The sequence below is a fragment of the Rhododendron vialii genome, chromosome 11a (assembly GCF_030253575.1).
Source record: "Rhododendron vialii isolate Sample 1 chromosome 11a, ASM3025357v1".
Classification (NCBI taxonomy): Eukaryota; Viridiplantae; Streptophyta; class Magnoliopsida; order Ericales; family Ericaceae; genus Rhododendron; species Rhododendron vialii.
In genome coordinates, this window is record NC_080567.1 from 31,486,514 (window position 1) to 31,503,136 (window position 16,623).

The following is a 16,623-nucleotide window of genomic DNA, read 5'->3' on the forward strand; positions in this document are numbered from 1 at the left end:
CCTCCATATCCAATAGCTACTGCAATAGGAAGCAGAACGCGGAAAAGATATAGGAGAGATAAGTAGTGAAACGATCAAGAGACAGAATCAAAACCTAATACGAAACGAGGAATCACAACTAAGTTGCACAAAACAGAGGAAAAATCAAAACATAAAGGATGCTTATTTGGCAATAAGAGAAAACAATAAGGAAGCTAATGAGAATGAAATTTCGATCCTTAAACTCTACGGACCTCTTTGTTGTCCTCAATTGAAGCATACCAGATCATATGAAACAATTCAACATACATAGATAAACATCAACATAGTAAACAAAAGCCAGCAAATGTACAGACAAACATTTCATGAAACAAAATCCAGGTAGGTAAATCTCTCCGTCTTCCAGCATGAACCCAACCATAGACATAACTATATATATACATGACTTGTAGCTACAAAACAGTTACTTTCCACAAAAGATTTACTGCATCCTCTTCATTGTTGCTATTTGTATTACGAAGCACTCTTCTGCAAAAGTACAAAAAAAAAACAAGCAGTAAGAATGTTGGAAATCAGAAGTTGAATTGATTGTTAACATTAACTTGCCATACGTTAAGTATCAATACATACGTCTCTAGGGCTGCTGGAAAGGGAAGAAAGAGATGGCGAAATAAAGGGAGGCAGACTACTTAGCGAGTGTCTTACATTGTGTAAATGTTTTGATAAAGCCGAATTACACAACGAAATTGCATGCATATAAATGTAAACATGCACGAAAAACTGCATGGAACCCCCTTGCATAATGCTCGTATGTTAGCATGAGCCATGAGCCAAAGTGCAGGTCACAGAACTATGAAACAAGGGGACCAAGTTTTATCTTAATGAGAAAACAAATTTGACACGAATCCAACAGAGCAGAAGTTACCCATTTCAGATCTAATAATTTTCCATTCACAAAGGCAATAAGCGCAAATTTGCATCGCCTGTGATTTCGCCAAGAGCAACCTTGCAGGAATACGAAAGTCATCTTACAGACCGAAATAGCACATTCAGGAAGCTCAGAAAAAAAGAGGCCACGATTAGTCTTTGAATCTGTTGTGTGAATCTTTTCATAACGGTAAAGAAAGCTCATGTGTTGGGTCTGATGGGATAAGGGAAGCGGTAAAGAATACGTGTCAGGAATGTCTGCAGCAGACAAACAACTCTGCATGTAATGTAACAAATGACATCTATCCTGATGGAACTGGAAATCCTACAGGTTCTTTCTTCATTCATTTCATCCATGGCATGAATATTTCCGAACAAATAAAGCATTCTGGTTGGAGATAATATCCTCAAAACTACTTCACTTTGACCCCGGGGCATACCTCTTAACTAGTGACTAGTCCAACATAGGGGTCAGTAATCTATTGGGTAAAGTAACTGTTTGCTAGGAATTAGAAACCACTTCCATTCCAGGATCTTATAAACGTAAAATTCTTACCACTATTGTCCTTCTACATGTAAATTTTAAGTATCTTCTACTAATTTATTTACTTGACGGGCTGGATGCACACAATACCATGTCCGAAAACGGAGGGAAGGATTTCTGCCTTAAGTATAATAGATAACACCACTCTAGCTTATAGCTACTAAAAGTTCTTTTGGAAGATATACTATCTCTTAATATATCTTCCGATCAAATAACAATGCATTGCATTGCATGTACAAGCCATAAATTAGCAAGGCAAATCAGGCAATAATTGAAATGAAGTTGTCCACAGAAGTTATTGACCATTTGAAAATCAAATTCAGGCCTCTCCAACCAAAAGCAAAACCAACCATTAAAAATAGCTTCTAGTACGAACATAACCTCAAAACTCGGTTCATTATCCCTCAAATTAGAAGCAACTTCTCAACCTATTTAAATTTCCTCCTTTATATTTCCTCGTTAGCAATGCGTGTTTCTACGTCGGAATTTTTTTGAGAATAGTGTCAGTCTATTTATCAAATAAACCATCTATACATACGAGATCAGTCTAAGTTCAATTTCACTACAAGAAAAAAGGCTCAAAAAGTGTTCATACCATAAGCCTGATGCGACTTGAGCTTTAAATAATGAGGGGAGCGCAAGAGATTGATTACAGACGATAATTTATGGACGAGAGCTGCCCAGATATTTTTGTTTTGCAGGATGGACACATAAAACCAACTGAATCTGATTGAGCTTCAGATTCAAAGGCCTCATAGTTAAATTCTGTTGTGCACCATACACACACAGCTGCAAATTGGCGTCTGCAATCAATGTTTACCTCTGATTGAAATGTGGCAGAAGAATTAAAAACCTCTTCCATTATTTCATCATTTGCCACATTCACGGATACCTCTGGAAAAGGTGGTAATTCTTGCCCATTCATAAAACTGAATTGGAGGTGTTCCATTTCCTCCAACCTCAGCTCATCAAAGCCAGTTACATTGTCCAGCTTCTGATATAGGGTGCCAAATTCATCCTCACCCTGTGAATGAACACAACCGCAGGACCATTAATTCCTCAGATACAAAATAGAGCAGTTAAGCATCTCATGAGGGGGAAAAGGAAGATGTGCCCAACTATCATATAATAGAAGACAAAAGTAAATTGTAAAGGAGTCTACCACACCTGGTGTAATCTGGCCAACAAGAAGTACCAGAGAAGGCAAACCAAATCTTTATTTCCCATTTAAGCTTTACAGCATCTCATTTTGGAAATTTTGTGGATATAAAGTTCAAGACAAATAGAACAAAATGCTTTCGTTCTTTTTGACATTTTGTGGACCCTAGAAATTTCAGAGAATCACAAAGAACAAGAACAAATAGCCCAAAGAAGGCCAAAATAACAACTGAAATTGTGAAACAAATATACGCGAAATTTGAACTCTTTCCAACCAAATAAAAACTTGCACGGCTCAGAGGGCTAGAATTGTTACCTTATTCGAGAGGGCGGTAGATGACGGAAAGCAGTCGAATGATTGCGTCATGGTCATTGAAGAGTCGGCAATTCCACTCTGAAGACCAATTTCATTGACAGTTTGATCTGAAGACCAAGTTACTGCAACATGACTTGGTGTAAGTTGGCTGTTCAAACCACTTTCTTGCTCACTATTTCCATGTTTTTCCACTTCACTACCTTCAGTATGCTCAAATGTACCAGCGCAAACTGCCATCACATTACTCTCAACATGAGAAATGTCAACACTGTTCACCTTCTGTTTTTCACTGATTATGCACTGGACATAATTCTCATTAAAGCCTTGATTCTTAGTCATGCAATCTTCCAATTCCCGTCCATTATGATCAGAAGCCAATTCATGGTCAGAAATAACAGCCTGATGTTCTGGAGAAATCTCAACACTGTTCACCTTCTCTTTATCACTAATTATGCACTGGGCATAATTTTGATTAAAGCTGTGATCTGGAATGCTCTTAGTCGTGCAATCTTCCGATTCCCGTCCATTAGGATCAGAAGCCAATTCATGGTCAGAATTAACAACATGATGTTCAGGAACACTCGCCACTTCCAGCCTATCAGGAGAGGAACCACCATTTGCTTTATCATTCTGTTCGGCAGATGAAGTATCTAAAATAGAACTTTGGGCAATTTCGATCAGAGCATCCATTTTAGAGATCCTAGGTGGTAACTTATCCTGAGATGGAGACGCATCGCTCTTGTGAACGGTGGCCTCACCTGGCAATTCTTCTGAATGTCTAACATGGTTTCTTACATGGACACCCACATGACCATTGTAACTCCGTCGTTCCTGAAATACCTTGTGACAAATCTGGCATTCATATTTTCCATCTTGTTTAATAATTACACCTTCTCCAATGGATGAACCCAGTCTATACCTCTTAGTGGTCCTCTGGTGAAATGTCATCAGGTGCTTCAAATAGGGATTCTTTTCATCAAAGGTCATGTTGCACTTGTAACACTCGAAGAGATCCCGTACTTGAACCTCAGGCAGATTGTCAATCCCTATTAAGTTAAATTCCATCCCCTTCACATGAGGTATAGATGTCTTGGGCACCAATTTGAGATTCTTATGAAGAACACCTGCGCGCTGTGGCACATCCCGTTAACTATTGCAAAAAAAATCTTACTGTAACAAACGCTAGACACATAATCTACTTACATCGTCAGAAGCCAATACATAGACTTGCAGATTGTCATCTCCCATCAGATCCATTTGCTGGCTTGCATCATTGAGTCCGAAATATGACTGCAAAAATGAAGAAGCTTCTTTGCAGGATGCAAACTGTTGTCCATCAGGGCTGAAAAGTGCCAAGTACATTAACAACATTTCAGGCCCAGCAAGCAAAGGAGAATGTGAGACTAATGGCTACCAATATGTGCAAAACAATACTTGCAGCAAATCAAAAGAATCAGAGGAAGTCTAATGTCTGAAGAAACTGATCCCGTTGTAAAAGAAGAGCTTAGAAAAGCATGACACAAAACTTCGTTAGCTGATTAGCTCCTCCAACACAAATCCTGGCATGATGTCACTCAGACTCACTCCTAATTGAAATACACACCTGTCCTCTCTTTCCTTCTCCATAAGCAAAATATCCAAAAATCCACCAGCACCATGAATTACTTTTTGGTTTCTAAGACCAGCAATGGCAACAAATGTAGACATTTCAATAAGGCAGGAACCAATCATTGGGATAGTCCAGCATGTGGTCAAGATACAAGGATGCCATATCCCCATCACCGCGAAGTAAGTGCTTACTGGAGTTAAAAGTGTGAGCTTGAACATTCATTGTACAACACATTATACCACAGGTCAAAACACGAAACCGTGATTTGAATAAGGCTAGTTCCAGTATAAAAGTATAAAAATTTTAGGTTAAAAAAGACGCATATACGTATTAAGGAAGGAAATTTAACCATATTTTCAATCACATACCCTTAATCCAGAGTAAGTGCCTAAACAAAACATCAAAATTCCAAATGTAACATATGTAATTATTATATTTGCAAAACACATCAATAACTCTGAAGTAGAACTGTAGAAGTGCACCAGATCTCCACAAGGCAAAAAATGTATAGTCCCTTCGGGGGACATCTGATAAAATTGGAACAAAAGAAGACAGTGGAAAACATGTTAAATATAATGCATCGGCATATCAAGGCAAATAACAAAACAATTCCCAAGTAAAACAAAGTCCTTTAATCACAGTGCATTTGACGAAACGTCAAGCAAAGGATAAAGTAAAGGTTGGACATTGTAAATATTTACACCACCCAAGTATATCAAAGTCCTTTAATCACAACATGGCTAAACAAGATCCATGGTGTAACAAAATCCACAATTTGGCAAGGCAAGAGACATAAAGACATGGAAAATAACAGTCTCTCTAGACAAAACAAGGGTCCAAGAGGTGGCTTGTACACATTCTAAAGGTGATTGCCATTAATTTTAGTATAGTTCCGTACTATGAAGCACGGATACTCCGAAACTAGTCACGTACGAGTATCGGATACGCGAGGGATACGGATACGCGCCCGATACGCCCCGATACGTATCGGATACGGCAAATAAGTATCCTGCATTTAAATTAAATATTTTTTTATTTCGGATACGTTTCGGATACGCGAGGGATACATGGGGGATACGGCAGGATACGTTTAGGATACGGCAGGGGTTAAAATGAATTTTTTTAAAGAATCAAGTACAAATTAAAAGGGAAAAATTGTAATAATAGCATCACTAAAAATATAAAACTTAGGAAATTATGCACATCGATAGATCATTCCATGAACCGGTCGATATTTTCCTACCCTAGATCGCTTGAACCTTTGATCACAAGGTTCTCTCTCTGTTTTACTGGTGTGGGTTTCTATTGTTTACATTATATAATAAATTATATCTAATACATACACTGGTACATAGATATGTATATATATGAAGTATATTATATGCATACCGATTAGTCTATTGCCTACTAACCTGTATTTTTTTTTCTTTTTTACAAAATTCTAATCTTTTGGATGATAAGTTCCTACTCTTTTGAGATTGACATGTACTTCATGCTTGGTATTAGCAATTCAACTACTCCTTTATTTCTTATGACTTCACTTTTATGCCTAGGAGACTAATAATTATAAAAATGTATAATTTATACAGCCGTATCCCCGAAGTATCTGTATTCTATTTTTTTAGGTTTTGACGTATCGCCGTATTTGTATCGTGTCGTATCCGTATCCCGTATCCGTATCTGTGCTTCATAGGTTCCGTACAACACTTTATTCTTGCAAGCAATAAACTTGCCAGGATTCCCCTCTCAGCAGGGAGTATCCGAGGATGGCATGTACGAATACATTTGAGACATGGTGAACACTTTCTGAGTAAACAAGAGACATCCGTGGCCTTGCACATTCAAATAGCATGTTAAACATTGCCGATCAAAAAAAAAAAAAAACATGTTAAACATTCTCTGAATTACGAGGGAGGCATATTTGATAGAATTTCACATTTCCAACCACACCACCTTCGACCAAAAGTGCACAAAAAACTTCTACTCAACTCACTCCCCAACTAGTTTATTTTGAGCTATCCTCCAATGTTCCCACACAAGAAAGTGCATATATCTTCAGTAATGCTATACGGGTAAATCATGATCTAATGATATACCAATAGGTGTTTTGCAACACTGGACGACTGCTCAGCCACCCAATTCTAGGACTGTCGGACATATTTCATATGCCGATTGCAAACATGCATGTCTTACACGTTTGGACTAAAGACTACAATTACAGAAAATTGTGTGTCGTAGTTGAAGTCTTGCAAGTCAAATTTCTAAACATACGCCCATTGACTCTAAGGTAACTCCCTTCACCGCCTTACCGCAATAAGTTGCGGTAGTCGTTGGTCCACATCGCGGAAGTTTGGTTTCCCCCGCCCACTAGTATGTGGGCAGCTATCGATTATGAGAACATTTCCATTGCCATGTTACGGTCCACGAAACCTATTGGCCAAACAAACAACCATTGTCTACATCTATAAGATTTCTATTAGAAAGAGAAAAGTGGAATTCTCACAGTAAATAAATTGCCTTTATTAAGAGCGTATTGATTAGATTAACATCAATATCTTTCCCTCTAGGCCCTTTTGTACGTTTTTACACTCAATGGGTGTTGAATTTCAACAAAATAATTAGATTGTTTTAACTTGATTTCGCCCATTCTCTTTTCCTTCTTTTTGGGTAGTTTCACAGAATATGTGATCCCCTTTTTTGTGAACCAAAACATGTTCGTAAGAAACTTTCCCGTTGATTCCCTTTTTACTGAACCAAAACATGTTCGTATGAAACTTTGCTGAATACTAAATGCACGTGCCTCCCTTTCCATCAATTATATTTGTGAGAAAGAAGGAAAGTGATATTCCCCATGGCGAAATTCCTTTATTCCCAATGTATTGATTAGGTCCCCTTCCCATTGTCCCTTTTGTACTTTTCCCCAATGATGGTTGTATTCAGTGGAACTTGAAAGCATATAGGAAGAATGATAAACCGTATGGATTGGTTCACCAGTGTTGAGGCTTATTGACTCTACAACATTGATTCCAAAATAATTAGGGAGCAATAATGAATACTTCCTTATTTCGACAATAAAATAGTACACTACTTGCAGGCGAAGCAAAAGCACTCGTCGATGTTGATATGGTCGTAAAATGTGTCTTTTAACACCTCAGTAGCACAATATGTTGACATGAATATCATAACTGAAGTCTTTAAGTGGGATGGTTGAGATCAAGGGTTTCTACGCATTTTTTTTTTCATATTCCCAAATTGTATCTCATAGTAGCCATCTCTTCAGAATTCATTAGATCTAGTAAAATCACAAACATCTTAAACTCAATAGAATTGAAAACATCTTGTTTTAAGTCTAAAATGTGAAAAATGACAACTTGATTGCACTAATGGAACACATATAACTTCACCATTGAATTTGCCTTACATTAAGTGCACGGACAACTTAATCAATGCATGTCAAATTTATCTTTCAATTGAAGTTTGCATAGCTCCAAAAAATTTCAGGGTTAAAGTTCATGGGCGTTGAGGACACTGAGTGTTTTCGATCTTTTATCGAAACTAATATTTATGGTACTATAACCTTCGGTCTAACAATAGTTGCCGATGGACTTTCTGTTTCTTTACTTAAACGTTAATCAATAGTATTTGATAAGCATCCAACTCAAAACCAATTGGCAATGAGTGGAGAGTCCACTTAGGCTCATATACTAGGTTTGAATGTCATATTTAACCAATATGGGACAATCTCTAACACTCCCCCGCGCACGTGACCCCTGACTCGCATGTGGTGAGGTAAACAAACGATTCGACTCATACACAACAATCAACTATCAACGACAAACAAAAGGGGAACCAACTATCAACAACAAAGTCTTGCCCAAAAGCCCACGAAAACCCCACGAAAACCTAGTTCTGATACAATGTTAAAGCATCCAACTCAAAACCAATTGGCAATGAATGGAGAGGTTGCTCAGGCTTATATACAAGGTTTGAAGGTTATACTTAACCAAAGTGGGACAAGCTCTAACAAGAACGTATTTAATTTTGAATTAAGCCAACTTATGCATGATTAATAATCACTTAGCGCTCGAGGACGATTTCGTTAGGCAAAGCTATACCACCATCGGAGCACCTACATTGCATGTGCCCAAACTAGTATATATCCATATGAATAAACACTCACATTGCCATTCAAGACAAATCTAAGCATCTATTGTCCAAGATTCACTAAAAGATCTCCAAGTATCTAGTCTAAAATGAGTGGGCTAAATCATAAGGTCAAATTCCACCAATTTAAATTGATGGAGGGATTCACATCTCTTTCACACATGTAAGGATGAAGATAACTTAAGATTTCCTTAGAGAGGTTGCACAAATTTTGATAATTTTTTTCCTCCTCCGCCTTTTCCATTTGTAAAGTATGAGACCCAAAAAAGGAAGTCCATTCCCTAGTTATGAAACAAATTTCCAAAATATATCCAGCCATGTTTGAAAAGCATCTACTTTAAGTCTTAGAACCCATATTTCCCTTTATTAACCATCCAACTTGAAACCAATTATGTGGAGAGGTAGTACAAACTCGTGTACTAGTTTTGGGGGATATAATTAACCACATGTGGGACAAACTCTAACTTCGTGACTTTTCGCCATTTCTTTCAACCAAACAAGATGACCTATTCAGGAATCTCGGGATCTATGATAATCTTCTACTCCTTGAAGCATTTTATCATACCGTATCTGGTGATTCTGGTTCCCAGATATCAACTTTCATAAGCCTTTCCCCGTTTGAACCTTGCCCTACACTTCAAGGCTAAGCCATGAACGGTACTTGTGAGATAATCATAGCCATAACATCATTAATGCCATCTCTATTACAGAATCATATATGGGATTATCACCTCATACAGCTCCTCGCGAGTCTCTAATGAAATTAAGGATATGTTGGATATGGAATTTTATCTTGATCTCTTTGCCACCACGGCTCCTTCAAGAATACCATTATGAGTGCTTCATATGTAAAAGGCCGAGTGGTTTCTTGGTCCTCTTCCAATGCTTTTGGATTTAGGGGTAAAAGAAGAAGAACCTCCTATGCTACTCAAACACAGTGGGAAATGCTATTCGTACAGTAGTGGATCAAGGTCTTCAACGAGCATAAGTCATGATAAAAGGTCCTGGTCAGTTATGCTCTTCATGTAGAATTCAAACCAAATGACTCTAATGAAATTACATCGAGACTCCCACATATTATTGATAATGTATGAGACATCTCCATTTCCCCGCGAGGAATCTGCAGAACTACAACTGCTTAGCTTTCAATTTGCCTCTGACCATCAAATGAAATATGAATAACTCGTCCATATCTCTTTGAAACAAGGGGATCCTTGTTTACCAACCAACCACTATCTAATAAAATCCAACTCTATCTTGACACATTCCACCAAAAACTGGTTTCGTGTGGACTCTTTTCCCAACTAACAAAGAGACCTTGGTGGAATGAAATCCATTCAAGTGAGAATCCTCTCGTGCGCATGCCCACCTTTAAATGAATTCTTCATCCGCACGTCTACTCCCACAAAAAGGAAGTCGTCATCAAGCTCACTGAGATTTCACGTTTTGGGACCTTATCTTATGTTGGTGGATGGAAAGACCACAGGGTTTGGTCGAGCAGTGAGCTTGGAGAGTAGAATAAAGGTAAGGTCAAGAAGGGTAGCGTTATCCCCAAGCATTTCACGATACCTTTTTTTTTTCCCATACGTAAGGAAGTGCATCTCTTAGCTGAATCCTCTTCCATAATGGCACAATATAATAGGGGAAATGATATTGGCACTCCAAAAATTGATGCAGGTACTCCAAAAACAAAAGAAAATGGCTTTGGAATTACACTGATTTTGGAGTGCCTGCATTAATTTTTGGAGTGCCAATATCATTTCCCTATAATAGAATCAGCTGGAGTAGACACACAAATTACTTTAAATACGAAAAGCCAAGTAGGTGGGTTAGTTTGAGTGGAAAAGGGAAAAAACAATCGAGCTTGAAATCTTTTCCAGAGATATCCATTTACCTAGGGAGACAGATAAGATATCCCGACACGACATTTTATTTTGTTCATAACATAAGACCAATCAATTGAATATTGATTATCACGCTTGGGCTGCTTTAATATTAGTATCTGCATTTTTGCACCGAAACAGTTTTACTCCTTGTTCAGTCAACTGCTATGCCTTTTACGCATTTAGCCATAACCAGCTAGGTCTAGGTTCAAGTGGCATTTAACCCCTAAACATAACTCATCCGCTGAAAAGATCAGCCGGTTTGGACTTCGACTTACTTTCCCCAAGCTCTTTCGTGCATAATCTCGAATGTTACTAGCTCATGGTATAATCTCTTCCCGTCGCCACTTTGTCAAAGACTTCTCAGTTGTTCAAGAAGATGTGCTGCTACTATGCCCTTCGTGGCTATTCTCTTTCCTCGTGCCACAAATGATCTATGAATAAGAAGAATGCCAAAACAAAATGAGAGGTAGCTAACAACTTCTAGGAGAGACGTAATTGACTGCCTTGGCCATCTTTTCATTTGCATCTGAGGCTGCCCTTCTTAATTTAATAACCCTTCGAGCAAAGGAGTGTCCTACTTTTGGAAGACACTGTGACCCCGGCTTCCGCATGAAGAGGTAACCATAGAATCCATTACTTTGGAAAGACAACATTCTGTACTTAAGGCGCAAATAAGAGGCAATCAACCAATGGAGCCTTGTCAAAAAGCATCTGAAAAAATCCTAGCTCTTACATTCTATTAGAGCATTCAAACCAAAATTAATTGCCAATGAGTGGAGAGGCCGCCCAGACTCGTATATACTAATTTTGGAAGTGATAATTCATCATTTACAAATATGGGACAAGCTCTAAAAGAAAAATACATTGGATTGTATAATCGTGCGCGAGATTCCTTAATAACCACATGGAGCAGGATAATCCAGAATCTTGCATTAGTGTTCTACCTGATGTATTAAATTGTACTAGAATATGTTTGAATCGACAGATGTTAAGAAGCTGAACACCAATCATCCTCAGATGACGAAAATGTGGACAAGGGGGCAATTGTTGGGTTAGCCTTCCCATGTGGTCACGATACAACTCATACAAGGATATCACGTCTCCCATCGCTTGGTGAAGTATGCACACCAAGTCCTTTTAAGTGAAACATGGGGTCCTTTAATGGAGAACTCAATCCATGTGAGTCTGGCTAGCAAAAAGGGAAAACATTATTCAATGTGTGAGGACATTGCCTAGTCGTATCAGGAGCGTCCGTTGACAGCATATCAGCTTAAATGTACCCTACTCACTTGAAATCCATAGTACCACATCATCATGAAATTCAAACAAACTAACAAAAGCAACTACTCGAAATAAGCGTATACTCTCAAGTCTCAATAGAACAGTGAGCACAATAATAAACATTACCAAAACCCCTTTATATACAAAGACTCCACTGCATATACTTCAACAATCTCAAATTATTTCCATACACCAAACCATGATTGGTCGTATCCAACTCGGAGTTGTCCACCTAATATTCAAGCAACAAACTCCCGATGACGTGCCCCATATATCAAACCGACTTATATTGATGAGAAACCAAGACACATATTAGTCTACAAATGCACAATCGTTTCAGAATAACCTGACAACCAAATAATCAAATCAAATAGATTATACAAAATATCAGTGTATATGCCGTGAATGTAAGCGTGTAAATGTGTATATATCAAGAGCAACAAATGCACAAAATATATAGCATGTTCTAATAAGAAAAAGTATCATCTATTGCATCATGAATCACGTGGATATCCCAAGAATATTTGCATAAACATAAGAGACATTTAGAGATACTTTACATTTTACTACTCAAGGAAGAAGCAAAAGGGGGGCCAAGGGTTGCCTTGGTCACCCTCAAGTTTCTTGTAATTCCTATACTACCCCAATATTTTTGCAGATTTCTATAATATACAACATAAAATGGTCCCTGTGTTTTGTAGAATTCCTCTTGTTGCCTCTCTCTTTTGAGAGTATTCTCTAAAATATGGCATGACTTCACTTATTTTCACATTAAACAATACCTTCAATTCTGACAACTTAATAAGTTTCATAATGCTTTTGTATGAAATACCATTTGTTTTAGAAGTAACTCTTTTTTCTTGGCTGTAATTATATTGGTCACCCCAACATCTGATTCCTCACCTTGTCCATATTACCACCAAACATACTAAATTAAAACATATGTATCATATCATATAGATATCTTAAGATATTTAAACATAAGAATTAAGATACATTAAGAAACATATATTTAGAGATACGCATCAATTTTACCTCCAGACCTTTAAACGTGTATGGAATCGTAACCCATACGATATCGTGAATTGTAAGATCTTGACAACATTACATATAAAAGAATACACAATTGAGAGCAACAAATGCCAAATATCAAGAGAAGACCAACCCATATCATGAATTGTAAGATCTCGACAACATTCCATATAAACGCATACACAATTGAGAGCAACAAATGCTAAATATCAAGAGAAAACCACCTTATGTATCGGCGGCAGTAAACCGACACGCGGCCGTCTTTCCTCTTCAGTGCCAGCAAAAGCCTCCAACCAACGGGCAACCAGTCACCAAACTCACAAGCACTAACAATCCTCCGCTTCTTTCTCCTGCTCCCCCACTGCCCTTCTAAACCCCCCAAAACCCCTAGAAACTGCTCTTCACTCTCCAACCCCACAGTCCTCCTCCTGAACTCCCCTGCATACAATTCATCCCCATTCTCCAAGGCCTTGAAATCAACCACCACCCCATTCTTATTCACAATCTCCAACTGAGTGTTCGCAACCGGTACCGCCACCGGATTATTACTAGGATTCCTCTCTCTCTTCCGCTTCCTCGGCCCTTGAGAGACCACCATTTGCATGTCCCCGGCGCAAACGACCGGTTGCGGCGGCGGCAATTCGGTTTCGCTGCCGCCGGTGATGAGGTGTTTGAGGAAATTGACGATGGTTGTGTTCTCGGCGCGTTCAGGGTCGTTCGGGGAGAGAGAGGAGGGGAGGGGTCTAGGGTTGGAGGGGAGGCGGTGGCGCAGGCCGGCGGAGGAGTGGTGGTGGTGGTGGTGGTGGCGGGAGTAGGTCTGGCGGCGGCTGCCGGCGCTCTCGTTGAAGATGGAGGGGTTGATTTGGGGGGCGATGGCGTCGTTTGGGCGGCGGAGGTCGAGGGCGAAGTCGGAGCATAGGGAGAGGGCGTGGAGCTCGGATTGGGAGAGTTTGGTTATGTCGATGTGAGAGAGGGATTCCGGCTTGGGCCCACCTGGTGGTAGTGGCGGCTTGGTGGTGGCGGGCACCGTCACCATTTCTAGTAGAGAGAGAGAGAGACTGAGAGAACTAAGTGGCGAAGAGGGGAGAGAGTGAAGAGGGGGAGGAGGGAGAGATGGCAGGAGTTTTACAGATGCTTTTCCTGTCTGGAGTCTGGAAAAGGTGACACGTAGAAATATTTTTTACAAAAAAAAAATGCAACGCTACGTACACTCGACCGATTACTACTCGACTACTTCTCTCACATGTGTGTTTCTCCGAACTCAGGGTCCTGTTATGCACAATTTCGGCCCTTGGATCAATTTGACGACTCGAATCTCATCTTAGAATTGTTCCCATTTTCCTCGGCTCTATATATTTAATTGTGAAATGAGTCCTATATATATATATATATATATATATATATATATGAAAGAAAAGTAATTGAAGAGTGGCCGCTAGACGCATCCACACAAATCTTTTTATTCATGTAAAGTTATTAAACTACCTTATCATTATTTCTCACTGTCATTTTTATATGGAGGATAATTTGATAATTTCGTGCGGATAAAGGCAAGTGCCAATGGAGAAAAAGATGTGCTGAAATTATTTCGTATAGTAATAGGATTTCCCAAATCCATTTAGAATGTCTTAAATATTTACCTTTTTAAAAAAGATTTCCAAAATCTATTTAGGATGTCTTAAACATTTACCTTTTAAAAAAAGATTTCCCAAATCCCAAGCATTATGTATAGTCGAATCTGCTTTTCTGAAATGTCTGAAAAAAAAATAATGTTTGACCAACTCTAAAAGTCTCTTGAGTATTTTTTTAATTTCTGATTTGTATAATCATGTTTCTTTATTCTTTTCTGATTTGAGGAAAGAAACATTAAAAAGTACTTAGACCAACTTAAAAAAAAAAAGTGGTAGAAATTAAAAAATAGGAGGATTCAGAATAAGTCCTTTTTAATCGTTCTTAATGTATGATTTCTTTATGTGATTCATATTATTTTTATTTCTTCTATTCCTAGTTGGGACAAACTAAAACAAAACAATTATCTCCTGGGATTTCTTTTTTCCTTTTTAAGTTATCATTACGTTTAACATTCACATTTTTTGGAAAGTTTTCTTTTTGACAAGAACACATTTTCATTTTTTGTTGACCAGTTTTAATCTAATAATTTCCTAAAAAGTATATGTCGAATGTGACATTATTGCATTCATCCCGAGTGATTGCGGTCTTATCCCGAGTGATTGTGCACCATAACTTGCATTCACAATGACATGAAATAAACATTAAATGGATTAATTTACTTTCCTAAGGTGTTTTTTTCCCCTGGATTTCGCATTTTTCTATGTATAAATAATGGTTTCCCTATAAGTACTGTAGAATTTTATTCTTCTATGATTAAAGTTTATTTATAAGCGGCCAATCCTCCCCTGAAACGATTTTTCTATGCGGGGCTGTTAATAAATCCGTGGTTGAGGAATTACAAGTATGAAATGATTTTCTTTTTTTTTTTTAACATCAATATTTTTTTTTTATTAACCTTTGAAATGGATACAAACAAGGAGCAAGGAGCAAGGATAAAGGCAACAAGGGCCCATCTGAGACCCAGATCTTTGATTGGTAAGATGTCAATCAAAGAGAAACCCCCAAAGGCTGAAGCCCAACACCTAAAGGCCACAAGCCCAGATAAAACAAATGAAGACCAAATAGGACGCAGCTCAAACACCAAAAAAGTCCTAAAAGCATGAATACAAGGGGATTAGGCCCAACAATAAAACCCCGACACCCAAAACATTATGAAATGATTTTCAACGCCATATGGAGACATGAAGTAAAAGTAAATACCAAACAGAATTGTTCCTGTGACTGGATTGTGTTGCACAAAACATGTTCATGGAAGAATTTGATCGGAAATTCGTTTTCCCGTCGAGTTGATAAGTGGACTATGAGTTTTGTTTTCCTTTTACTTGCACCAAAATGCAATGACATATGTTGTCCTCGTCGTCGTTTTTGTCGTTTTATCTCATTAGTTACGTGGCAAAACGAAGAACCAATTACGAGAATGCAAGTATATTTCCAAACAAAACAACCGACGTACTAATACAAAACGCTGTTTAACATTTTTCTGTTGGTACTGGGTTGATTTTGATCACTTTCTTCGTTGATCTTCCATCTATTGGAGCTCTTATTCATACAGAACAAGTAGATAGTAGCCATGAAGCAATGTTTTTGGGTAAGTTAATTCGTTGAAAAACAAAATCACTATGCTAATCGGGTTGGGGTTAAGATTGCCACTGCTGCCCTACGGGTACGGGTGAACAAAAGCGTACTCCAAAATCGGAAACAAAACCACCCTACACACAAAAGAGGTAAGGGTATCCTACTACGTATGGGGAACAATAGGCTAAGTTGTGATATTCCGAAATCGATTCTTAGCTAAATTCGAGAGAAATCAATTGGAGTGTCGATTCTCTAAAATTAACCAAGTGAATGAAAAGCTATGTTAAAGAGGTAATCAACATATAGGAAAAGATATTAGGGTTTCAAATCCACCCTAGCTCACAACTATGGTATGGCTCAAGTCTCAAGATTTAATGAATCGACTTAACATTGACCTGCGCAGCTATAAACCCTAGCAGTATCGCCAAGTAGATTGATGGAATCAAAAACTGGCATAGCCCATCTCCGAATAGCACGGATGTCTTTCGATGTAATCTACAACGATCTGCCTTCTCTAAGC

The 16,623-nt window shown here is 38.3% G+C and overlaps 1 protein-coding gene across 3 annotated transcripts; it reads right to left on the reverse strand.

Annotated features, from left to right (window-relative positions):
- Positions 1–209: 209 nt before the first annotated feature.
- LOC131308899 (uncharacterized) lies at positions 210–14,027 on the reverse strand. 3 transcript variants are annotated; one of them, XR_009194596.1, is made up of 6 exons: positions 13,121–14,027; positions 4,128–4,266; positions 2,925–4,055; positions 2,046–2,474; positions 905–984; positions 210–507 (listed from the first exon to the last, which is right to left on the reverse strand). XR_009194596.1 is itself a non-coding variant. In XM_058335942.1 (6 exons), exons 1-5 carry the CDS (start codon positions 13,930–13,932, stop codon positions 931–933), a joined length of 2,340 nt encoding a protein of 779 aa, XP_058191925.1. In that variant the 5' UTR covers positions 13,933–13,987; the 3' UTR covers positions 210–507; positions 905–930. The 3 variants fall into 3 exon arrangements, 2 of the variants coding, with proteins under 2 accessions (XP_058191925.1, XP_058191926.1); XM_058335942.1 differs by having other exon boundaries at positions 2,271–2,474; positions 13,121–13,987; XM_058335943.1 differs by lacking the exon at positions 905–984 and having other exon boundaries at positions 2,271–2,474; positions 13,121–13,987.
- Positions 14,028–16,623: the final 2,596 nt, after the last annotated feature.